The 18,554-nt window shown below is 40.6% G+C and overlaps 2 protein-coding genes across 2 annotated transcripts in view; one reads left to right on the top strand and one right to left on the bottom strand.

Annotated features, from left to right (window-relative positions):
• Positions 1–7,229, bottom strand: part of TTC29 (tetratricopeptide repeat domain 29) — a 381,566-nt gene extending 374,337 nt beyond the window's left edge. The window contains exons 1-2 of the mRNA XM_027692737.1: positions 6,788–7,229; positions 3,725–3,788 (exon numbers count right to left, since the gene is read on the bottom strand). The gene's annotated coding sequence lies outside the window, so the exon portion shown is untranslated. The remainder of the gene's footprint in view (positions 1–3,724; positions 3,789–6,787) is intronic.
• A 410-nt stretch (positions 7,230–7,639) lies between these two features.
• Positions 7,640–18,113, top strand: TMEM184C (transmembrane protein 184C). The gene is made up of 10 exons (XM_027692705.1): positions 7,640–7,944; positions 9,672–9,802; positions 9,900–9,936; positions 11,014–11,219; positions 11,998–12,072; positions 12,819–12,912; positions 14,144–14,256; positions 14,940–15,039; positions 15,705–15,876; positions 16,310–18,113. The coding sequence occupies exons 1-10, from the start codon at positions 7,828–7,830 to the stop codon at positions 16,600–16,602; spliced, it is 1,338 nt and encodes a 445-aa protein (XP_027548506.1). The 5' UTR covers positions 7,640–7,827; the 3' UTR covers positions 16,603–18,113.
• Positions 18,114–18,554: the final 441 nt, after the last annotated feature.

Here is an 18,554-nt window from a genome sequence, read left to right as displayed (position 1 = left end):
ACCACTGCATGCCGTTCCTTACAAACCCCTATATTTTGTACTTCTTCTCTGAGATCCCCAAATGAGAATACCCCGGGGATTATGTTTACATCACACTTGAAAATTTTGAAACTTCAGTCTCTTAAATACCACGGCTCCAATTTTAGGCCGACAGCACATCCTAGTGGGTACTCACACTATTCCATGTTTGGATTACACACACCTCAGCCACAGCTGCATAAATACTTTTCTGATATCCTTAAGTGCATGCACTTTTCTTCTTTCCTTACATGGAACAACTAAGAATGAGGTTGGGAATTTGGAAGTATGTGCCAATTAATAAAACTGAGATAATTCAGGGACACAAAATAATTTAAAATTGGTTCCATACACCTTTAAAGCAAAAACATGCTTATGTATATGGATATAATTTTAGCCAGAACATACAATGAATGGTAGTGTAGTTTGTCCTTTTGTTTTCATTTGCTAATAGAAAAAACAAATTCAGTTTCATCTGGGCAGCTTTACCTGAGAAATATGAACAAAGGGCTATACACATTACTAAGTATTTAGTTAATAAAACTATACGTTTAGTCATCAAAAATGCAGCTATTATAGCATTTTAATGTGGGCTTTTGCCAGTCAAGTATGCAGCACAATCAGAAGGCTGTCTGTTGAAGCAGACAGAAATCAAGAGAAAATGGAAATAAAATGCTGCTTAAATGTGTCACATTTTGTAAGAGCCCCATTTAGAGATTTTTAAATGACTTCTTACGTGAAGGATTGTGAAATATGGGATACCCACATACTTAAGATATTTTCTCCCAGGTAAGTTCACAATTTTGCATAGCTGCAAAACCTTTCAGCATCTTTCTCACTCTCTGATATTGTCATATTTATAACTTATATCTTCTCTGTAGAAAATATCAGGTACTCTTAAAGGAGTAGACCTGTGAATGGAATGTTGTGTCCTTGACAGGTTCTACAGGCTGAATTGTTGGTGAAAGGGGGTCTGAAAGGGATATCACAGAATCAAAGAAGCACAGAATATGCTGAATCAGAAGGGACCCACAAGGGTCATTGAGTTCAACCCTTAGCCTGCACAGGACCATCTCCAACAGTCACACCATGTGCCTGAGAGCACTGTCCAAATGCTTCTTGAACTCCGTCAGGCTTGGTGCTGTGACCATTTCCCTGGGGAGCCTGTTCCAGTGCCCAACCTGGGTGAAGAACCTTTTCCTGATACCCATCCTAAACCTCCCCTGACACAACTTCAGGCCATTCCCTCAGGTCCTGTCACTGGTCCCCACAGAGCAGAGATCAGTGCCTGCCCCTACTCTTCCTCTCACGAGGAAGCTGTAACTGCAATGAAGTCTCCCCTCAGTGCCGTCTTCTCAAGGCTGAGAGGACCAAGTGACCTCAGCCCTACGAGGAGAGCTTAAGAACTCTGGGATTGTCCAGTTTGAAAGAAAAGGAGGCTGAGGGGTGACCTCCTTGCTCTCTGCAGATTCCTGAGGAGAGGAAGTAGAGAGGGAGGTGCTGAGCTCTTCTCCCTGGTATCCAGTGATAGGACATGTGGGAACGGTTCAAAGCTGCATCAGGGGAGGTTTAGACTGGATATCAAGAAGCATTTCTTTACTGAGAGAGTAGTGAAACACTGGAACAGGGCTCCTAGTGAGTTGCCCCAAGTCTGTCAGTGTTTTAGAGGTGTCTAGACAATGCCCATAATAACATACTTTTAAGTTTTGGTCAGCCCTGACGTCATCAGGGAGTTAATTGTTGTAGGTCCCTTCCAAGTGAAATAATCCATTCTGTTCTATTCCATTTTCCTGCTGAACATTAGCCTCCTGCTGTGGCAGCAATAATCAGAAGGAAGCACACTTTTACAGCAGAACCTGATACCATGAAGGAGGGAAAGCAGTGATAATGGACTTCACCCTTCCATATTGTTCTTCCCTCATACTTGGGTTCACATATTTCTTTCCCCTTCTTGAATCACTTTCAGTTATTCTGTGGTAATTTTTTTTGCCTGATGTATTTTTGATATTTTGTTCATGGTTAAAGTGTTTATAATCTTTATATTAGGGAAACACATTTTCTGCTACTAATATATGAGTCTCCCAAAGACTCAAAAATCAGAACTGAGTTAAAAAGGATCCCCATTTTTTAGTTTAGCTTCATGGTCTTCTGCTGCCTGACTCATGTTCAATATGTTACTGGCAGTGCTAACATCTTAATTTGGCTGAGATGAAAACTTGCCCAGAAGTAGTCCCTGTGCCCCATCTACAGGCGAATCCATCATTCACTGTAATGCTGAGGAACACATGCAGGTCTCTCATATTCTCTCCTAAGAAGAGGAGTAAAAGAAGAGAGAGGTTCCAGCAGCCTCACCTTTGTTAACAAGCCCAGACGGGTACATACACTGTGTTTTAAAGCTGTAGCCGCAAGGCAAGAGATAACAGAGAGGGTTTTTTATCAGTTCCCAAACATTTTCTAAATGAACATTGACAGTGGCTGTAACAGCAAATACAACCTAAACAATGGTACTGCCTGCTTCTTTACCAGGCCAGATCATTTTCTGGAATAACTTACCAGAGTTCAGGAATCCTTGTCATAAACAAAACAGCAACGTAAGGAGTTCTCAGTAAAAATCTGTTAACTGCTCAACAGAAAGACACATAACTTCTCAGCAGAAAAGATGCTCCTCAGGTAATGCTTTTTTATGTAAATAAATAAATATATTTTTATGCTTAATGAAAAAATCTGTAGTTGGAAGAGACCTCTTGTCATGGTCCACATGACAGTTTTCTTTCTTCACAGCTGATGGGGTATGGGAGTGATTTTTTTATATAATATTTGTCAGAGTTAAAAAATTTTCTTGTAGAGAAGATGTTGAGCAGCATCTTTTCCACCATATTATTCTGACATCCATTTTATTCCTATGAATGCCATAACCAGAGGTTTGAAAGGACTTACAAAACCATCTTGTCCAAACCCTCCTGCTCAAGCAGGGCTACATTGAGTCGGTTGTCCGGGACCACGTTCAGTTAGGTCTTGAGCATCTCCAAGGATGGAAACTCCAGTCTCTCTAGAGAACCTGTTCCAATGCCGAGTCTGACATTAAATAAGTGTTTCCTTAACAAATCATGCCAAAAATTCGTCCTGTTTACAGAAAACACCCCAAAACTATGAATTTTGATTTGCCCTTCACCTGGAGCATGGATTTTAGCAGAGAGCTGTACTGTCTCAGTTAAAACTGAATCTAGGTGTTGTTTGTTCTTTACTGCAAGTGGTATCTGATAAAATGTTGAGAAGGTTTTTATATTACAGAATTCTACAGGGAAATCCTTCCTTTGAGAGCCAAGTGGTAGGAAGACTTCAGAATAATCTTGCAGAGTTTCCAAATACTTGGCACACATTCTTTCCATTCTTTCACAGGAATGATAGATGTGCCCATCTGAGGAGCTGTTTATGAGGGTTATTTACACTTGATTATTTCATGTTCGCTACCTCCTTTTATACAGACCCTGTTATGTTGTTAAATATATTTTGAGGCATCATACATAAAATAAATGAATAAAACTCGTTGTCAAGCAAAGATTATTAATTCCCTTCACTGCAAGAGGAGCTCATGTTTTAAAGTACCAAACAGCCTAGTGATGGGAGACAGCTAACAAGTCTCCAGCAAGCTAACATGGGAAAATCTGAGTAACCGTAAAAACAAAGAAACCACACCAAAAGTTACCATCCAAACTGCTGGTCACAGATGCTTCTGGATCCAAAAACCAGCCTTTCCCTTCAATGATCATCTGCAAAAGAACCAAGGAAGTAATCAGAATGTGGAGGCAGCATTTCCATAGCAAAGATCAATGTCAGAACTGATGACAGCGCTCTGACAGAAAATTGACGATGGACAGGCAAAAAGAAATTAAATTGAGTTTTTAACTCTCATTAAGTTTTAATAAAATGAAATAAAAACACACTAGAAAGGTTGCTGGTGGGAGCAAGCCCCAGAGTGGAGTGTGAACTAATCAGCTGTGTGCTGTTGGATGTGCATCCCAAAGAGCTGACAGTAATGCTACCATAAGGTGAGGGGAAATCTGTGATTTCCACTGTATGAGAATTTGAATTTAATCCTTGCTGTCCACTTCACAGTGAAATTCTGATTGGGCAAGATGGACAGCCCAGTTATCACTAAGTTATCACTTGCATAATACAAAGTAAGAACAAAAGATGAGGAAACCTATGAAACAAAATGGCATACAAATAAAAATATAATTCATGAATAATAAATAGCACATAGTTTTCCAACCACAATTATAAAATAGTCTATTTTCTTTGCCATTTTACTTTAGTAAATTATTTATAGGATTCCATATACTAAGGAATAATCCCAGTTTATTATCTTTTGACATAACTCTCTTTTAAATAAATCTGAAATTCATGAGAGCAGAATGTACATAATGATTGACATCAACAATAATTCACATCAGTCTTTCCAGCAGTAGAGAATGCTGCTAGTACAGCTGTTATCTCCAAGTTCTGGGAAGTAGCTTTGTTACTCTTTTCTCCAGTATTAGAAGCCTTAATAGTTAGTGAAGATGAACTCTGTCAGTTTGGTTCTTACCAATACTTCACATGTGGCTTCTTGCTGAAAACAAGGAAGCTTACGTGTGTTCTGGAGATGGAATTAGTTCCACACAGTACCAACAGTTCACTGACAACCCATACAACAGTCTGGAAAACAATCTCTTTTCTTATGTGTCAGTGGTGACTTTTTCACGGCAAAATACTTGGAAAAATTATAAATTCCTGATCATGGATCTATGTGTGAGGATGAGATTTCATACAGTTGTTTCCTGTGTTACTGAAACACAACTGAGAAACAAGAATATTTGTAACTCAGCTCACAACGATGCTACATTTGAGGGCCGTATTGTTATTAACTCATATTAATTTCTGTAGCAAAATAATTTTTGTTTATGAAGTTATTTTAGAAGCAGAATTGGTTCTTGACAAAGGAAGCTTGGCACAACAGAGACAGAACATGCCCTCAGTTCTCTGAAAAGATGAGAGTAATGAAAAAGGAGATTTCCTAACACAAGACTAGATCCTCACAGATCAGAACAGTGCCTCTTCTGACCAAATCCCAGAATCTTTTCTGGGACATGAAGTGGAAGATTTCCTAAAAGAACCTTCAACAGTGGAGATCACTGAAACCGTAAACTACTTCATTGCTTAAGTGTACACAATTCCTCTTGTCACAGTTTCAGCACACTTGTGCTGATACACATTTATCATGTTTCCTTGAAATCTTCTCTAAATACAGTTATTTTAGCCTTTCCTGAAAGTCCCCATTTGTAACTTCTGATCATGCTGGTTGCTTCTCAGCAGACACAGGTTTTTTTTTTGTATTTTTAACATAATGCACGATTTTCCAGTTAGCCCTTACCAATGCTAAGTAGAATGGAATGATATTTTTTTCACCTCTCCTGTGAAAGAAACTTTTATTTACATATTCTAGTACAGTGCTGGCACTTTCCAAAGTTACCTGAGTATTACTTGCTCACATATTTTGATTTGAGTTGGTGGAAAACCTGCTTGCCCTCTAGATTGTTAAAATACCCTAGAGCCTTGGATTTCTGCCAAAAAAAAAATCTACTTCTGTTTTTCAGGAAAACTTTCTGAAAGTATTCAAAACAACATATTTAGAGAGATGCATTTTTTTTCAGGATCACTAAGAGCCAGCTCTCAGCTGCATATTCTCAGGGAAGTGAAAAAACAAAGAAACCCAAAGTGAAAAACCAAACCAGTGCTTGAACCAAAGTATGGAGAAATAAAAAAAAAAAAAATCCTGAACTTTAAAAAAATATTTTGTTTGTTCAGTAACGGTGTAAAATGTTGTTTGTCATTTTGGATATATTAATTACGGATATGTTACCATCATATGGGTTTGTGTCTGTTTGAAAAAAGTATTTATATGTATGTACTGTATATGTATGTACTTTTTATGATTCAATATGACTGAGCTTGTTAGCTTCTAATTGACCTCCTTCTTGTACCATCTTGCCAAGAATGGGTCACACACAAAGAACAAAGGTGAACAGAATAGGCACCTTAGTACTGATTTGGTAATACAATACAGAAATGTAGTATCTCAGCTCAAAACAGTATGGGAAGATTCTGTTCACACACTTGCCATAACCTCTAGCAAATCACTTACCCCTGGTGAACTTCTATTTTTTGATGTAACACAGGGATGATCTTTCAGTTCCCTTAAAATGTTTCTTACCCTTAAACTTTAATGTTGAATTTATAGCTAATTCACTGACTGGTAGAAAATGGTAGAAATGGCAATTGGGGTATCAGACTTTTTACTTAAGGTGGTCAGGGCTGCTGAGATTCAGACTCCTGAACACTTCCAAGATGAGCCTCTGCCTCATCCTGTGAAGTACTGGATGCCACATCAATGCAGCATGTGAAGGGAAAAGGACGTCTCACAAACTGGAATCTGTTATATACCGATTATCTGGGATAAGCAGTCTGACAAGTTCTGGGGGTTTGGCATTTTCTGAGTGGGAAATCTCCTTTAACCGTGCATACATCCAATGAAAACGTGTTTCCAGTCAGTCCCACAATACATTAACAGCAACTATTCAATAAACCATGTAGCTTTACTATTTGAATAGTACACCACGGCACCACTGGTAACTTCATGGTGGAAAGCGAGGGGGGGGGAAAGGAAAAAAACCCCAAACCCTCAGGAATTTATCACTAGAGAGAAAAATGAGACCCTATTCCTTAGTACCTCTTACTCCATGGGGTTTCTTCCAGCACACACGACTCAGTCATGCCTTTGACTAAAATCTGCGTTTGCCTCCTTGCAGACAGCAGCAGTCCCTTGAATATTTGGCAGACTATACCCCCTGCGGTCCTAATTTATCTCCGCATCCGAGGTCCTGGGTTTTCCCAAGTGACCACTGCGGAGTTAAGCGGCGATTTAGCAGCTTTTACACAGCGCCTCAGAAACCGGGGGTGGTGGTGGCTGGGGGGGGTGTGGGGGCAGTCCAACAAATCCTTGAAGTTTACCACGTATTTTGCATTATTCGTCCCACAAATCCTCGAAGTTTAACAGGTGTTTTTGCACTGCTCGTATGCCGGCTGGATTCTCCCCGTCACGACCCACTCTCGGGTACTGTGAGGCGCCTCCCCTCGCTCACTCTGGGCTGCCCTCAGGGGAGGCGCTGGAGGCAGTTTTCCTCAGCTGTGCAGTTAGACTGGTTGCCTTTGCCTTTCCCGCTATTCCCGCCATTCCCACACACTCCCTTGACACGCACTTCCCAATCTCCAGCCGCGGATACAGCTCCCCCTCCCCGCGCGGAACAGACCATTGCGGCGGGGCAGGGCGGAGGGCGGGGGGGTGGAAGAGGACAACCCCCCCCGCGGGGGGGGGGGGGTGATGGCCGCGCCGATCCCCCTCCGCCGTGCCCTGGTGGGCGGGGCAGCGGTGATGGGCAGGGCCGGGGGCCAATGGGTGCGGCCGGCGGGATCGGGGCGGGGCAGCCGGAAGCGGTGCCGGGCGGAAGCGCCGCGGGGGCGTGTGCGGGGCAGGGCTGGGCTGGGCTGGGCTGGGCAGGGAAGGGAAGGGAGCGCAGGGAGCGCCGGGGCGGGACGGGCTGAGCCGAGCCTAAACCGAGCCTGAGCCGCGCCTAAACCCAGCCGAGGCGAGGCGGCGGCGGCGGCGGCGGCGGCTGATGTGAGGCGGTGGCCTCGCCGGTGATGCGCGCCCCGCGGGCGCTGCCGGCCCGCTGAGGTGGGTGCGAGGAGCGCCCCGGCGGTGCCGCGGCCATGCCGTGCACCTGCGGGAACTGGCGGCGCTGGATCCGGCCGCTCGTGGTGCTGCTCTACATCGTGGGGCTGCTGGTGGTGGTGCCGCTCTGCGTGTGGGAGCTGCAGAAGCTGGAGGTGAGGGGCGCGGCCCGGCCCGGTGCGCTCCGCTGGGGCCGCGGGAGAGACCCGGGGGGGACCCGGCGGGGAAAGGTGTTACCTCATCAGGGCCCATATCTGAAGGGAGGGTGCAAGAGGATGGAGCCAGGCTCTTACCAGTGGTGCCAAGCGATAGGACAAGGGGCAACAGGCAGAAACTGATGTACAGGAAGTTCCACCTGAATATGAGGAAGAACTTCTTTACTATGCGGGTGACCAAACACAGAACAGATTGTCCAGAGAGGGTGTGGAGTCTCCCTCACTGGAGATATTCAAAACCCTCTGGACGCAATCCTGTGGCATGTGCTCGGGGATGACCCAGCTTGAGCCGTGGGGTTGGATCAGGTGACCCACTGTGGTCCTTTCCAACGTGACCCGCTCTGTGACTCTGTGAAAAGAAAGGCTGAAGAAGTGCCGCGGTGCTGCTGGGCACGTTTGTCCTGCTGCTCAAGCCCCATCAAAGCGCAGTGGGACAGAGCAGGATTTCTTTCCCCTTCTGGTTCTGTAGTAGTTGATGTTTGAACAGTTTGAACAGGATGCTGATGCTGAAGAAATCAACCAAGTGTCACAGAATGGGCCAGATTGGAAGGAACCACAGTGGGTCACCTGGTCCAATTTCCGTGCTCCAGCAGGGTCATCCCAGAGCACATGGCACAGGATTGTGTCTAAATGGTTCTTGAATGTCTCCAGTCATGCAAACTCCACAACCTCTATGGACAATCTGTTCGACTCCACAGTAAAGAAGTTCTTCCTCATGTACAGGTGGAACTTCCTGTGCATCAGTTTGTGCCCCTTGCCTTGTGTCCTTGTGGATGGCACCACCAAGGAGAGACTGGCTCCTTCCATAAGTTCATCCCAGAACTTATGTATTGAAACTTAGTAGTAATAGTGGCATTCATAAAGGTGATTCTGTCTGATCAGGGAGAATTGAGTAGAGCATCTCTACTGATAGAGAAAAATTCCTCTTTTGTCATGCAGCAGTGATGTATGAATTACACACTCACGTGATACAATTGCTTCTCTAACAAGAAATAAAATTTTAACTTTAAAATATATGTATTGTTCAATGTGATACAGGCCCGTGGCACTGGAGGTAAGCTTTTTTTGTGGTATAATTTATGACAGTAAGATCTGTCTTGAGCACATTTAAAATTTTTGATTTTGAAATCCTGTTCTGATGCATAATGGATGTTTATATTGAAGTTCATACCATTAAGTCTGATACTTGTATAGAAGAAAAACTGGAAAGCAACAGAAAACATGTGATGTCAATGTACTGTAGGGAATCAGAGAAGAAATTCTCAGAAAAAAAATTGGAGAATAGTCTACTATGTTTCTCAAGTTTTGGTACTCAAGGTTATTAATGTAGTTATTTTTCAGAGAGCTTTGGTTTAAAATTTCAGCCCCGTGTTTTAGCTGACATTATGTTTTTATGTATTTTGAGTTTGTTATATGAAACAAATTGATTACTTGTTGGAACTTGATTTTAAAGCTAAAAATTCTTTGAATTCACAAGCTTTCAGAAACTTTATAATGCAGCACTGAACTGAGGCAAGTTCCAGAAGTACAGCAAGGAATCTGTTGTGGGTTTCAGTAAATTCAGTAGTATGCATTACTCTGTTTTTGTAGAATGTTTTGTGTACTTGAAATACTTTAAAGTATTAAGACTGAAACTTTGATCTTGCATTTTTCTTTTTCTTTACAAGGTTGGAATTCATACCAAGGCATGGTTTATCGCTGGGATATTTCTCCTGATGACTATACCAATATCTCTCTGGGGAATACTACAACACTTAGTCCATTATACTCAACCTGAATTACAGAAACCAATAATAAGGTAACATTTCACATTTTACCTGTGCTACAAATGTTGAATTTAATTCAGACTAAAAATACTTCTAGTAATATTAAATGTTCTTTTGTTATTGTAACAGGATTCTATGGATGGTGCCGATTTACAGTTTAGACAGTGTAAGTGTCCTCTTACTGTTAACAGCTCAATAAAATTCTGTTTGCTGTGGGAGTGAGGGAAAACAGTGTGACAGCAGAAACTATACTGCAGGGAGAGTGGTAGTCCTAGAAGCTTCTGGGCATTCCTGTTTATGGAGTACATCAGAAACATAGTTCTAGGGATAATACATTCTTCCTGTGGAGCTTCAGGGATTGCTTTTGCTAACCCTTCTTAACCCTGTCCTGGAGTATCCTTTATGACAGATGTTGAAAGGGGTATGACAAGAGCCTGCTTTTGATCCTTCCATCTTAACAGCAGAACTGGAAACTCGACTAATCCAAGTACTGACTCAAATTCAGTGCCTTACCTTTCTTTCCCAAGTTAGGCTTACAACTAAAATTATTTCCTGAGTTGTATTTAGTGCTAAAATTATTCCTCTTTGCTTCGGGGGGCAAAGGATGAGGTCCTTTGAATAGTGCAAAAGCAGTGTGACACCCGGAAATTGAAAGCTCTGACAGCTGATCCATAATCACAGTTTTGCTAAAAAAATCCCTCTTCTGTCAGAAATTATGGTTTAGAGAGTTGGCTACCACTTCAAGGCTAATCTGTTCTTTCTTCTATATTTTGCAAACATGTCAGAGCGAACATTTACAACATCAGATACCAAAAGAAATCAACTTTAGGGACTGAAACTTCTCAAACCCACCTTGACAAAGAATATGTGAATTTCAGGAAACAGTTTTATCTTGTCTCCACCTAACAGGAGGAGGTTATGTGTAGTTACTTACATAGTTGGTTACTTTTGAGGGAAAGACTGAATTGTCTTATCAAAGATACAAAGCATCTCTTGTGCCGTGCTTTGAGCCGCTTCCAGTTGAAGGGGCAGAGGTGCAGTTTGGAGTTCTTGCGTGTATGTTTACAGAATGTTACTTTCTAGCTGTAGCATTGGTTTCTTGGAAGCCAATGGTTCAAACCCTGACTAATTAGTGCCTGCTGTCTCATGAGGTATTGCTCGCTGAACTACCCAGCCAGTGTTGTCATTGGAATCGCTCTTGTCTTTCTTGCACGTAACCTTTTGTGTACCTCTCTTCTTGCAGTGGATAGCTTTGAAATACCCCAACATTGCAATATATGTGGATACATGTCGAGAATGCTATGAAGCTTATGTCATCTATAATTTTATGGTTTTTCTTTCAAATTATCTAACCAACCGGTACCCAAACCTCGTATTAATAATAGAAGCGAAAGATCAGCAGAGACATCTGCCCCCTCTGTGCTGCTGTCCGTCCTGGGCTATGGGAGAGTGAGTATATGATGGCATTTATAGCTTTAGGCTGGGTAGTCAGATATAAATATTTTGTTTTGATATTTAGCAGCATAACTGTTGTTGCTTGACAAGAGTCAGTTTATGGTTTGCATACCTTTTGTTTATCAGCCATGAACCTCTACTGAAAGTGGTTGTGAACACATTTGTCATCTGTAAATCGTTACATCCTGTGAATTGCACTTGGTTACTAACATGCATTGGCTCAAGTGATGCTGAAGGAAACTTTCTCACTTTTGGAAAATACTGGGATTAGGTCTCTTTGACCTTTGAATTTGTTTGCTATTATGTTTGCCAAAAACCTCACGTGGAACTGGGAGTAGGCCAGATAGCCTTTGCTTTTACTTCCACAGGTGAGGGAAGAAAGGCTTTATGCATCTAAACTATTTCTGCATGCTTTAACTGGTAAAATCTCTCAAGAGATTTTGATAAAATGTTGAAGACAAACTATGAATCTAAATCATTCTTAAGCATCTTCAAATACGGCAAAAATTGCATTATCTTTGTGTAACCCTAACAGAAATTTTTCATGGCTAAAATAAGTGAATCATTGAGTATTTCCTGTTATGTGCCTGTAAAAGTTCAGGTCTTTTGTGTATTTTGTGTATACACACTGTAGCATCTGAAGTCCTGGAAGCAGAAGTTGAGATTACCATAAAATAAAAATTTACTTTAGTGAATCTACTAAGAACAGGAAACTTCCATAAGTGAATTGTATTTAAATCCTTGTATGATGAATTTTGTGTTTTTCTTGCAGAGTTTTATTATTTAGATGTAAACTGGGTGTTTTGCAGTACACTGTTGTCAGACCATTTACTACCATTATTGCTTTGTAAGTATGCTCATGAATAATTAATATTGATCTTCAGGATGTAATTTTGAGTTACACTGGAAAGAATTTTCATGCCCTTTTTATTGAATCAAGGCAGTTTGAAAGCAGACTCATGTTACATACTAAATGGGTCCCGGCAATTTGAATCAACCTATGATTTCTTTATGGCTTCTCTATAGCAAATTACTATTTACAGAATTGAAATAATAAATACTTAATGCCTGCTGCTGAAATCTGTGGGAGAGAATGCAAAGTACTGTTAGGGTGGGAAAGACAGTTTTATGATCTTTTAATTTTTAGATTATTTTTCCTTCCTCCCTTCTCTCATTGCCTTCAGCAACTGGGTGTTTTTAAAGACAAGTTTCACGTGAATTTTAAAATTTTATTAAAGTTTGCATGTGACAAGCTTGACTGTGAGCCTTCATACATATCATGTAGACTGTGGTTGTAAAGGAATAGTAGGCAGCTATGCATGCTGATGCAGAAAGCTTAATTTCATGAACTTTGGGTTGCTGCTAGTTCTGTGGGACTATGTAAAAAGTTGCTACTCACAATGAATATCCATATAAATATTTATATTATATATAATATATATATGCTGTTGGAGACTAATGCTTGTGCAGGCCCCCAGTGCCCATATTTGAGTACCAAAAGAGGTCTTGGATTCCAAGGGTTGTAATGAATATGTAGCACTCCAAGAACGTGATCTGTTACCACATAGTGATTAACTCAAAAAATTCTTTCAGGATTTGTGAACTAGTGGGAGTGTATGATGAAGGAAACTTCAGCTTCAACAATGCTTGGACTTACTTGGTTATACTTAACAACATGTCACAGCTAGTGAGTATCAAGAATACATCTTTCTGCTCTTTTAAATCATTGTATTAGTACTGTGTGAACTTTCTATGTGAACTATTGACAGTGATTGTGTTAATGTCTGGTAATTCTTATAGGTAGAATATTTTGACTGTAAGTCAAAGTTACTATCTGTTAAGTACTATATATGAAAAACACTAGAAAAACAGATAATCTAAAAACTTTTATTATTTTTACTACAAAGCTCCATAAAGCAATGAAGTGTCCCACCTCTCTACCCCAAATTATTTGATGGGTGAGGTGGTTATGGCCCGGGTATTAGAGCTGCAGACTTGCCCCTCTGCAGAAGAGATGACTTCCCTTGCCCCTGCAGCTTCCTCTCAGCACACGTACAAACAGTCAACAGTGTTAAAAATTCTGTGTTACAAAGCTGGTGATAACAACATTGACAGGAAAAAATGGAAACTGTGTGTGCAGTGCACAGATTCTGGCCTAACACCTTTTCTTGTTGGGTCAGCTGCCAGATGATGTCAGGGTAAGATGTCATCCCCTAAAATGGAAAGTTTCATTTTGGAGGTCACGGGTTGCTTTTATGTCTCTTGGCAACAGCAGCAGGAGTCAGAACAGCACAACTGGGATCACTGGGAAACTGTGTCCTCCCCCCACTGCCACCCCTGTGTTTGATGGGGGACTGGTATGGAAGGAGGTGGGACAACAATCCCAGCAGCAGCATGTACTTCTGTGTGTCTTGGTTGACATGATTCCTTATAGAAACTTACTATTAAGAGTAGGAGAATGTGTGTAAAAAGGGGAGTTCAATTCCTTAGGTTTGGCTATACATTATTTCAGATTTGCAGTGAAGGTTGCATTCATTGCCCAGTCTCATAAAGAGGCAACATTTGAGGTGTTATTAACAGAAATCTGAAAGAATATGTGCTTTTTGTGCCATTTTCCCTAGAGATGAGCTTGGCACTGAAAAGATTTCATGAGACCTTCCTATGCTTTGTAGAGTGTGTAGATAGATGACCTCAGTCTCTGCCAGTACCACGCATTTCAGAAATACAATGTCAGGCATATCAAAGAGTGCTTTAAAACAGTAAGGCAAAGATTACATAAATCCAAAGCCTCTTTTTTAAAAATAGATAGCTTTTAAAGTTTGTATCATACTGTGATACATTTTTTAACTGAAGACAACAACTCCCTCACAAATAAACAAGGATTTGAAAGCTTCCCTTCATTTTCTTTTTCTTGTCAGTTTGCTATGTATTGTCTGGTGCTGTTTTATAAAGTACTACGTGAGGAACTGAACCCTATCCAACCTGTTGGAAAGTTCCTTTGTGTGAAGATGGTAGTTTTTGTTTCTTTCTGGTAAGTGTATTATTTACTCGCTACTTCTTGCTCTTAAGGTGAATCATAAAAGAGCTAAAAAGGCTGGATTTGTTACTGAAGTTAGAGGCCTTAAAAAAATCTACCCATAATCTTAGTGAAGTCCAGTGAGGGGAAAAGGGTACCAGTATGTTGGACAGAGTAGTCTTGTTCACTTAAGATTACTTTTTAGACTTGCTGTTTCGTAAGGTGATTCTCAATTATTTTAGAATCTCCACTTGCAGTTATTTCAAAACTAATTTTTTTTCTTTTTTTACTTTTTAAAGTAAAAAAATTACTTTTTCAAAATAAGTTACTGAAAGTTAACTACAAATTGCTGTCTAAGCATTGCTCACACTTAGCTGCTGCTGAGTGAGTGTATTTGACTACCTGACCATTACTCTGTGGGCTGCAGCAGTACTATGAAAGAGAAGCAACTTGTGCTAATGACTGACTGGAACGACCAAGTTTCCTTTGATTGTTTTCTCTGTTGATTCTGCTGGTCTTCAGGGTCATGATTGAATGACATCTCTTTTTAAGTCTGTTTCTTCCTCTTAAAATCTAAATATATAAACAGTAAGTTTTTTATAAGATTATTCCTATGTACACATATGAACAGGCCTTGTTTACCAGATTTGCTTGCAGATTTTTTGGCAGTACTGTTACAATAATAATAATCTTTATAGGCAGGCTGTGCTCATTGCATTGTTGGTGAAAGTTGGTGTTATTTCTGAGAAACACACCTGGGAATGGCAGAGTGTGGAAGCTGTGGCTACAGGCCTACAGGTAAGAGCAGTTACTTCTGGGGAGGAATGGTTATATGTAAGATAACATAGCTGATCTCAGGCAATTATTATCATACTCACTGTAATTAACACAGGCTAGATTAGTACTGGTTTTATTTTGAGTTGGGCTAAGTTTCAGCCAGTCACCCAAGTGAGTTTTAGCAAACTCTAACATGTCCAACTTTAGGTTACCCAGATTTTGAGAAGTTAGGAGAAGGAGAGAGAGAGAGAGGAAAAGGAGAGAGAGAGAGAAAGATAAAGAGTCACCACTTTTGGATCCAGCGAGGTCCCAAGGTAGTGGGTCACATCAGGTCACACCCGTGTCAATGACCTTTTTATCTGCTCTGGTCTGTGTGCCAATGGTGTGGTTGCCACTTCAGGGCTGGACCAGAGGCCCTACCCCACTTATGCAGAACTTGCCCTGTTTTCCCCCACCCCAACTTTAGTTGCTCTGAGGCAGTAATAATTTCTCCAGTCTCCTACAGCCCCTCAGAGCACTGGTTCCTGTATGAATGGACTACATATGGCTCTCTGAAGCCTGCCATGAATATCCTGCTTCTGGTGGAAAAGTATCCCAGGGCAATTGCATTCTTTCAATTGCAGAAGAAACGCAGAACTATTTTTCTCCAGTTATGAGTGATTAAGTCAGTGTCTCTCTTGCTGCAGGATTTCATCATTTGTGTGGAGATGTTTCTGGCTGCTATTGCCCATCACTACAGTTTTTCCTACAAACCTTATGTTCAAGAAGCTGAAGAAGGGTCATGCTTCGACTCCTTTCTTGCCATGTGGGATATTTCTGATCTAAGGGCAGATATATCAGAACAGGTTCGAAATGTTGGTAAGTGACAGACGAGACTTGTACAATCTGTTAACAGTCTATGAATCTGTTGTATATATTTCCAGCTTCATCTCTGTAGTATCTTGAGAACATTCTATTACCAAATTAGTAGCATCTGGATCTTTAGAGAATTTCATGGCTTATTTGGCACTTTGCTGTTTTCAGTACTCCTGACTGATTTAAAGTCTAGTTCTTAATTTTTCTTTTAAAAGTTTCAGATGTGTCAGGTAAAGAGAGGGATGTACTTTCTGTTTTTCTTTTGGATGGAAAGACATATTTCATTTATTAAAGCTAACAATGCCCATGTAAAACTGACACAAAACAAAGACTTATCTTCTAATTTAACATGCCTGTTTTAGAGTTGGTGTGTTCAAAGACAAGTATAGTGCTGGAAGGATTAAAAAATAGTTTCATTTGGCTTGATTAATTCTAGGAAGGACGGTTTTGGGCCAGCCGAGGAAAATGTTTTTTCCTGAGGATCATGAACAAAATGAGCATACAAGTTTACTATCTTCATCTACTCAAGACCCAATTTCTGATGCTTCTTCAATGCCATCTTCACCCATGGGTCACTACCAGGGGTTTGGACACACTGTGACACCTCTCACAACACCGACGACAGCCCCTGCAGTCGATGGTATTTATAACCCTTCTGCCATTCAGGATGCTGAGGAATCACCCGAACTAGAGCACGATTCATCAGAGAGAGCTTTGGATAAAAGTTAAGCTCAGCTTTTCTTTGAAAACTTGCCACACGTGTCCTATTAACACGTCCTATTAGCGATGAAGATTGAAAAGCTTGGAAAAGCTGCTGCACGGATGGGAGGAGGATATGGCTGTAACTGACATCTGAATTCGGAACCTATGATGGATGTGAGGATCTGTGAGTACCCCATGGATATAAAACACGCACACTGTAAAGGTTTCTGCAGAAATGTAAGAGTCAACTCCTTAAACTGCTCAACACTTCCACATCATATCAGAATTACAGTGACTACCATTAATACAAAAGAAACATTTGAAAAAATACTCTGCTCTTCTAAAGATGAAATGCAAGTACTACTAGCAATGGGAAAACTACATTTCAAGAATGTAATTTAAGGAGGGCAGTAACAAAAACGGTTTGTATTAACTTTGTCCTCTTAATGATGGTTAACTTCCATACCCCAGTGCTGAATGGAGTGTGGATGAAGCAGTAACTTCTGTACAGATGCCATCTTCTTCCCTTTCCTGTGTAGCCCTTTCATGAAGATAGTTACTACAGAGCATCAGTAAAGAATCTGTACAAAAAAAGCATTCCCTACAGGCCTTGCTATCAAATTCCATGCCCAGATCATATGGTTGGCGTATCTGTTGTCCTTGTAGTTCATAGTTTGTAAGTCTTTTACATTCAGAAGAGACAGCCAGGATGGTAAGTTTTGGATTAATACCTTAACTTGACTCCTTTTTTTCCTACCCTTCTAAAGTAAGAATACTGGTTCCCACCTTAAAATACATGGAGGGGGAATAAAGGATGTCAAAAAAAGGAAGTAGAAAACAAAATTGATTTCTTTATTTTGGGCTGCAGTAAATTCTTTAACACTTGTTTTTTTTAAGCTGTTAAAGCAGGATTTCTTGGCAATGTGTCTGTAGTAGTTTGTATTCTTAAATTTGTGTCTGTATGTGATTGTGTTATGCTTCTAGTATCGAATACATTTGCCTGGATTCAAATGTAATAGCCGTTTTATCCCACCACCACCACAGAGAAGACCTTTGCTAAGGTAAAACTATGTAGCTAATCTAATACTGGAGTTACTAGCATTAGATTTCAGACTAAGGAGCAGTACACTTGTATCAAAACGGTATTTTGCAAAAACTGACAGTGTCAGACGGTTATCGGTTTTGTCCCATTTATCAGATTTTTACTACTCTTGCATGTCTGCAATCTGACCAAACAAACCCCAAACCAGTAGAGCACTGACCTTTCAAATGACAAGATCTTAAGTTTCTTTTTCAGCATTGTTAGCATTTACAGGATAAATGTTTAACTTCTGGCTGTCAGTAAGTTCATCTTAAGTGCTTTTTTTGCAGTACTAGTGTGATGTAAATATGGCGCCTTACTCACTAGGCTGCATATTTTATAGTTATGTACTTGCTGTATCTGAAGTTAGTGAGAAACTGAAAATCATAATTTTCAATTTGCCAAGTCATTGCCTTTGTTGTAAATAAGCAATTAAAGATTTTATTTAATCTGTTCACCTTGTATCAATTTGATTTGCTGCTACAGTAACTTAAGGGTGTGAATGACACATGGCTACAACTGTCCTCCTCATGGAAGAAGGGGATCTTAATAACTCCTACAGGAGTTTGTGCTTTCACTATTATATGGCTCGTACTGAAAAGGGAGTTTTTGTTTGGGCTTGTGAAGAATGAGAATCTATTTATTTATGCTTGATTCTAGGTATCATCTTATCCATGTAACAGCTATCTTCTACAACAAAACAACTTGTAGAAGTTCACAATTTCTTGGGACTTCAGTGCCCACTGTAGCCCCCACTAGAAATAATTGGATTTCCTGCATGCACACAGGTAAAAAAAGGGGCAGTGGTAGAAGTAATATCTGAAGGACCAGAGCTGCTGGAAGGAGCAGCTTCACACTGAAGGAATTTGTTTTTTAGTACCTGAAGTTACATCTGTTT

The sequence above is a fragment of the Neopelma chrysocephalum genome, unplaced genomic scaffold (genome assembly GCF_003984885.1).
Source record: "Neopelma chrysocephalum unplaced genomic scaffold, ASM398488v2 Primary Assembly neopelma1_88, whole genome shotgun sequence".
Taxonomy (NCBI): Eukaryota; Metazoa; Chordata; class Aves; order Passeriformes; family Pipridae; genus Neopelma; species Neopelma chrysocephalum.
The sequence above is the reverse complement of the archived record's forward strand: the minus strand, read 5'-3'. Positions and strand labels throughout refer to the sequence as shown.

Bases quoted from the DNA above. Each gene is read 5' to 3' on its own strand.
- TMEM184C (XM_027692705.1), top strand. From the start codon at position 7,828: ATGCCGTGCACCTGCGGGAACTGGCGGCGCTGGATCCGGCCGCTCGTG. The intron at 11,220-11,997 runs GTGAGTATATGA...TTTTTCTTGCAG, and splicing joins CCGTCCTGGGCTATGGGAGA to AGTTTTATTATTTAGATGTA. The intron at 12,073-12,818 runs GTAAGTATGCTC...AAATTCTTTCAG, and splicing joins TTTACTACCATTATTGCTTT to GATTTGTGAACTAGTGGGAG.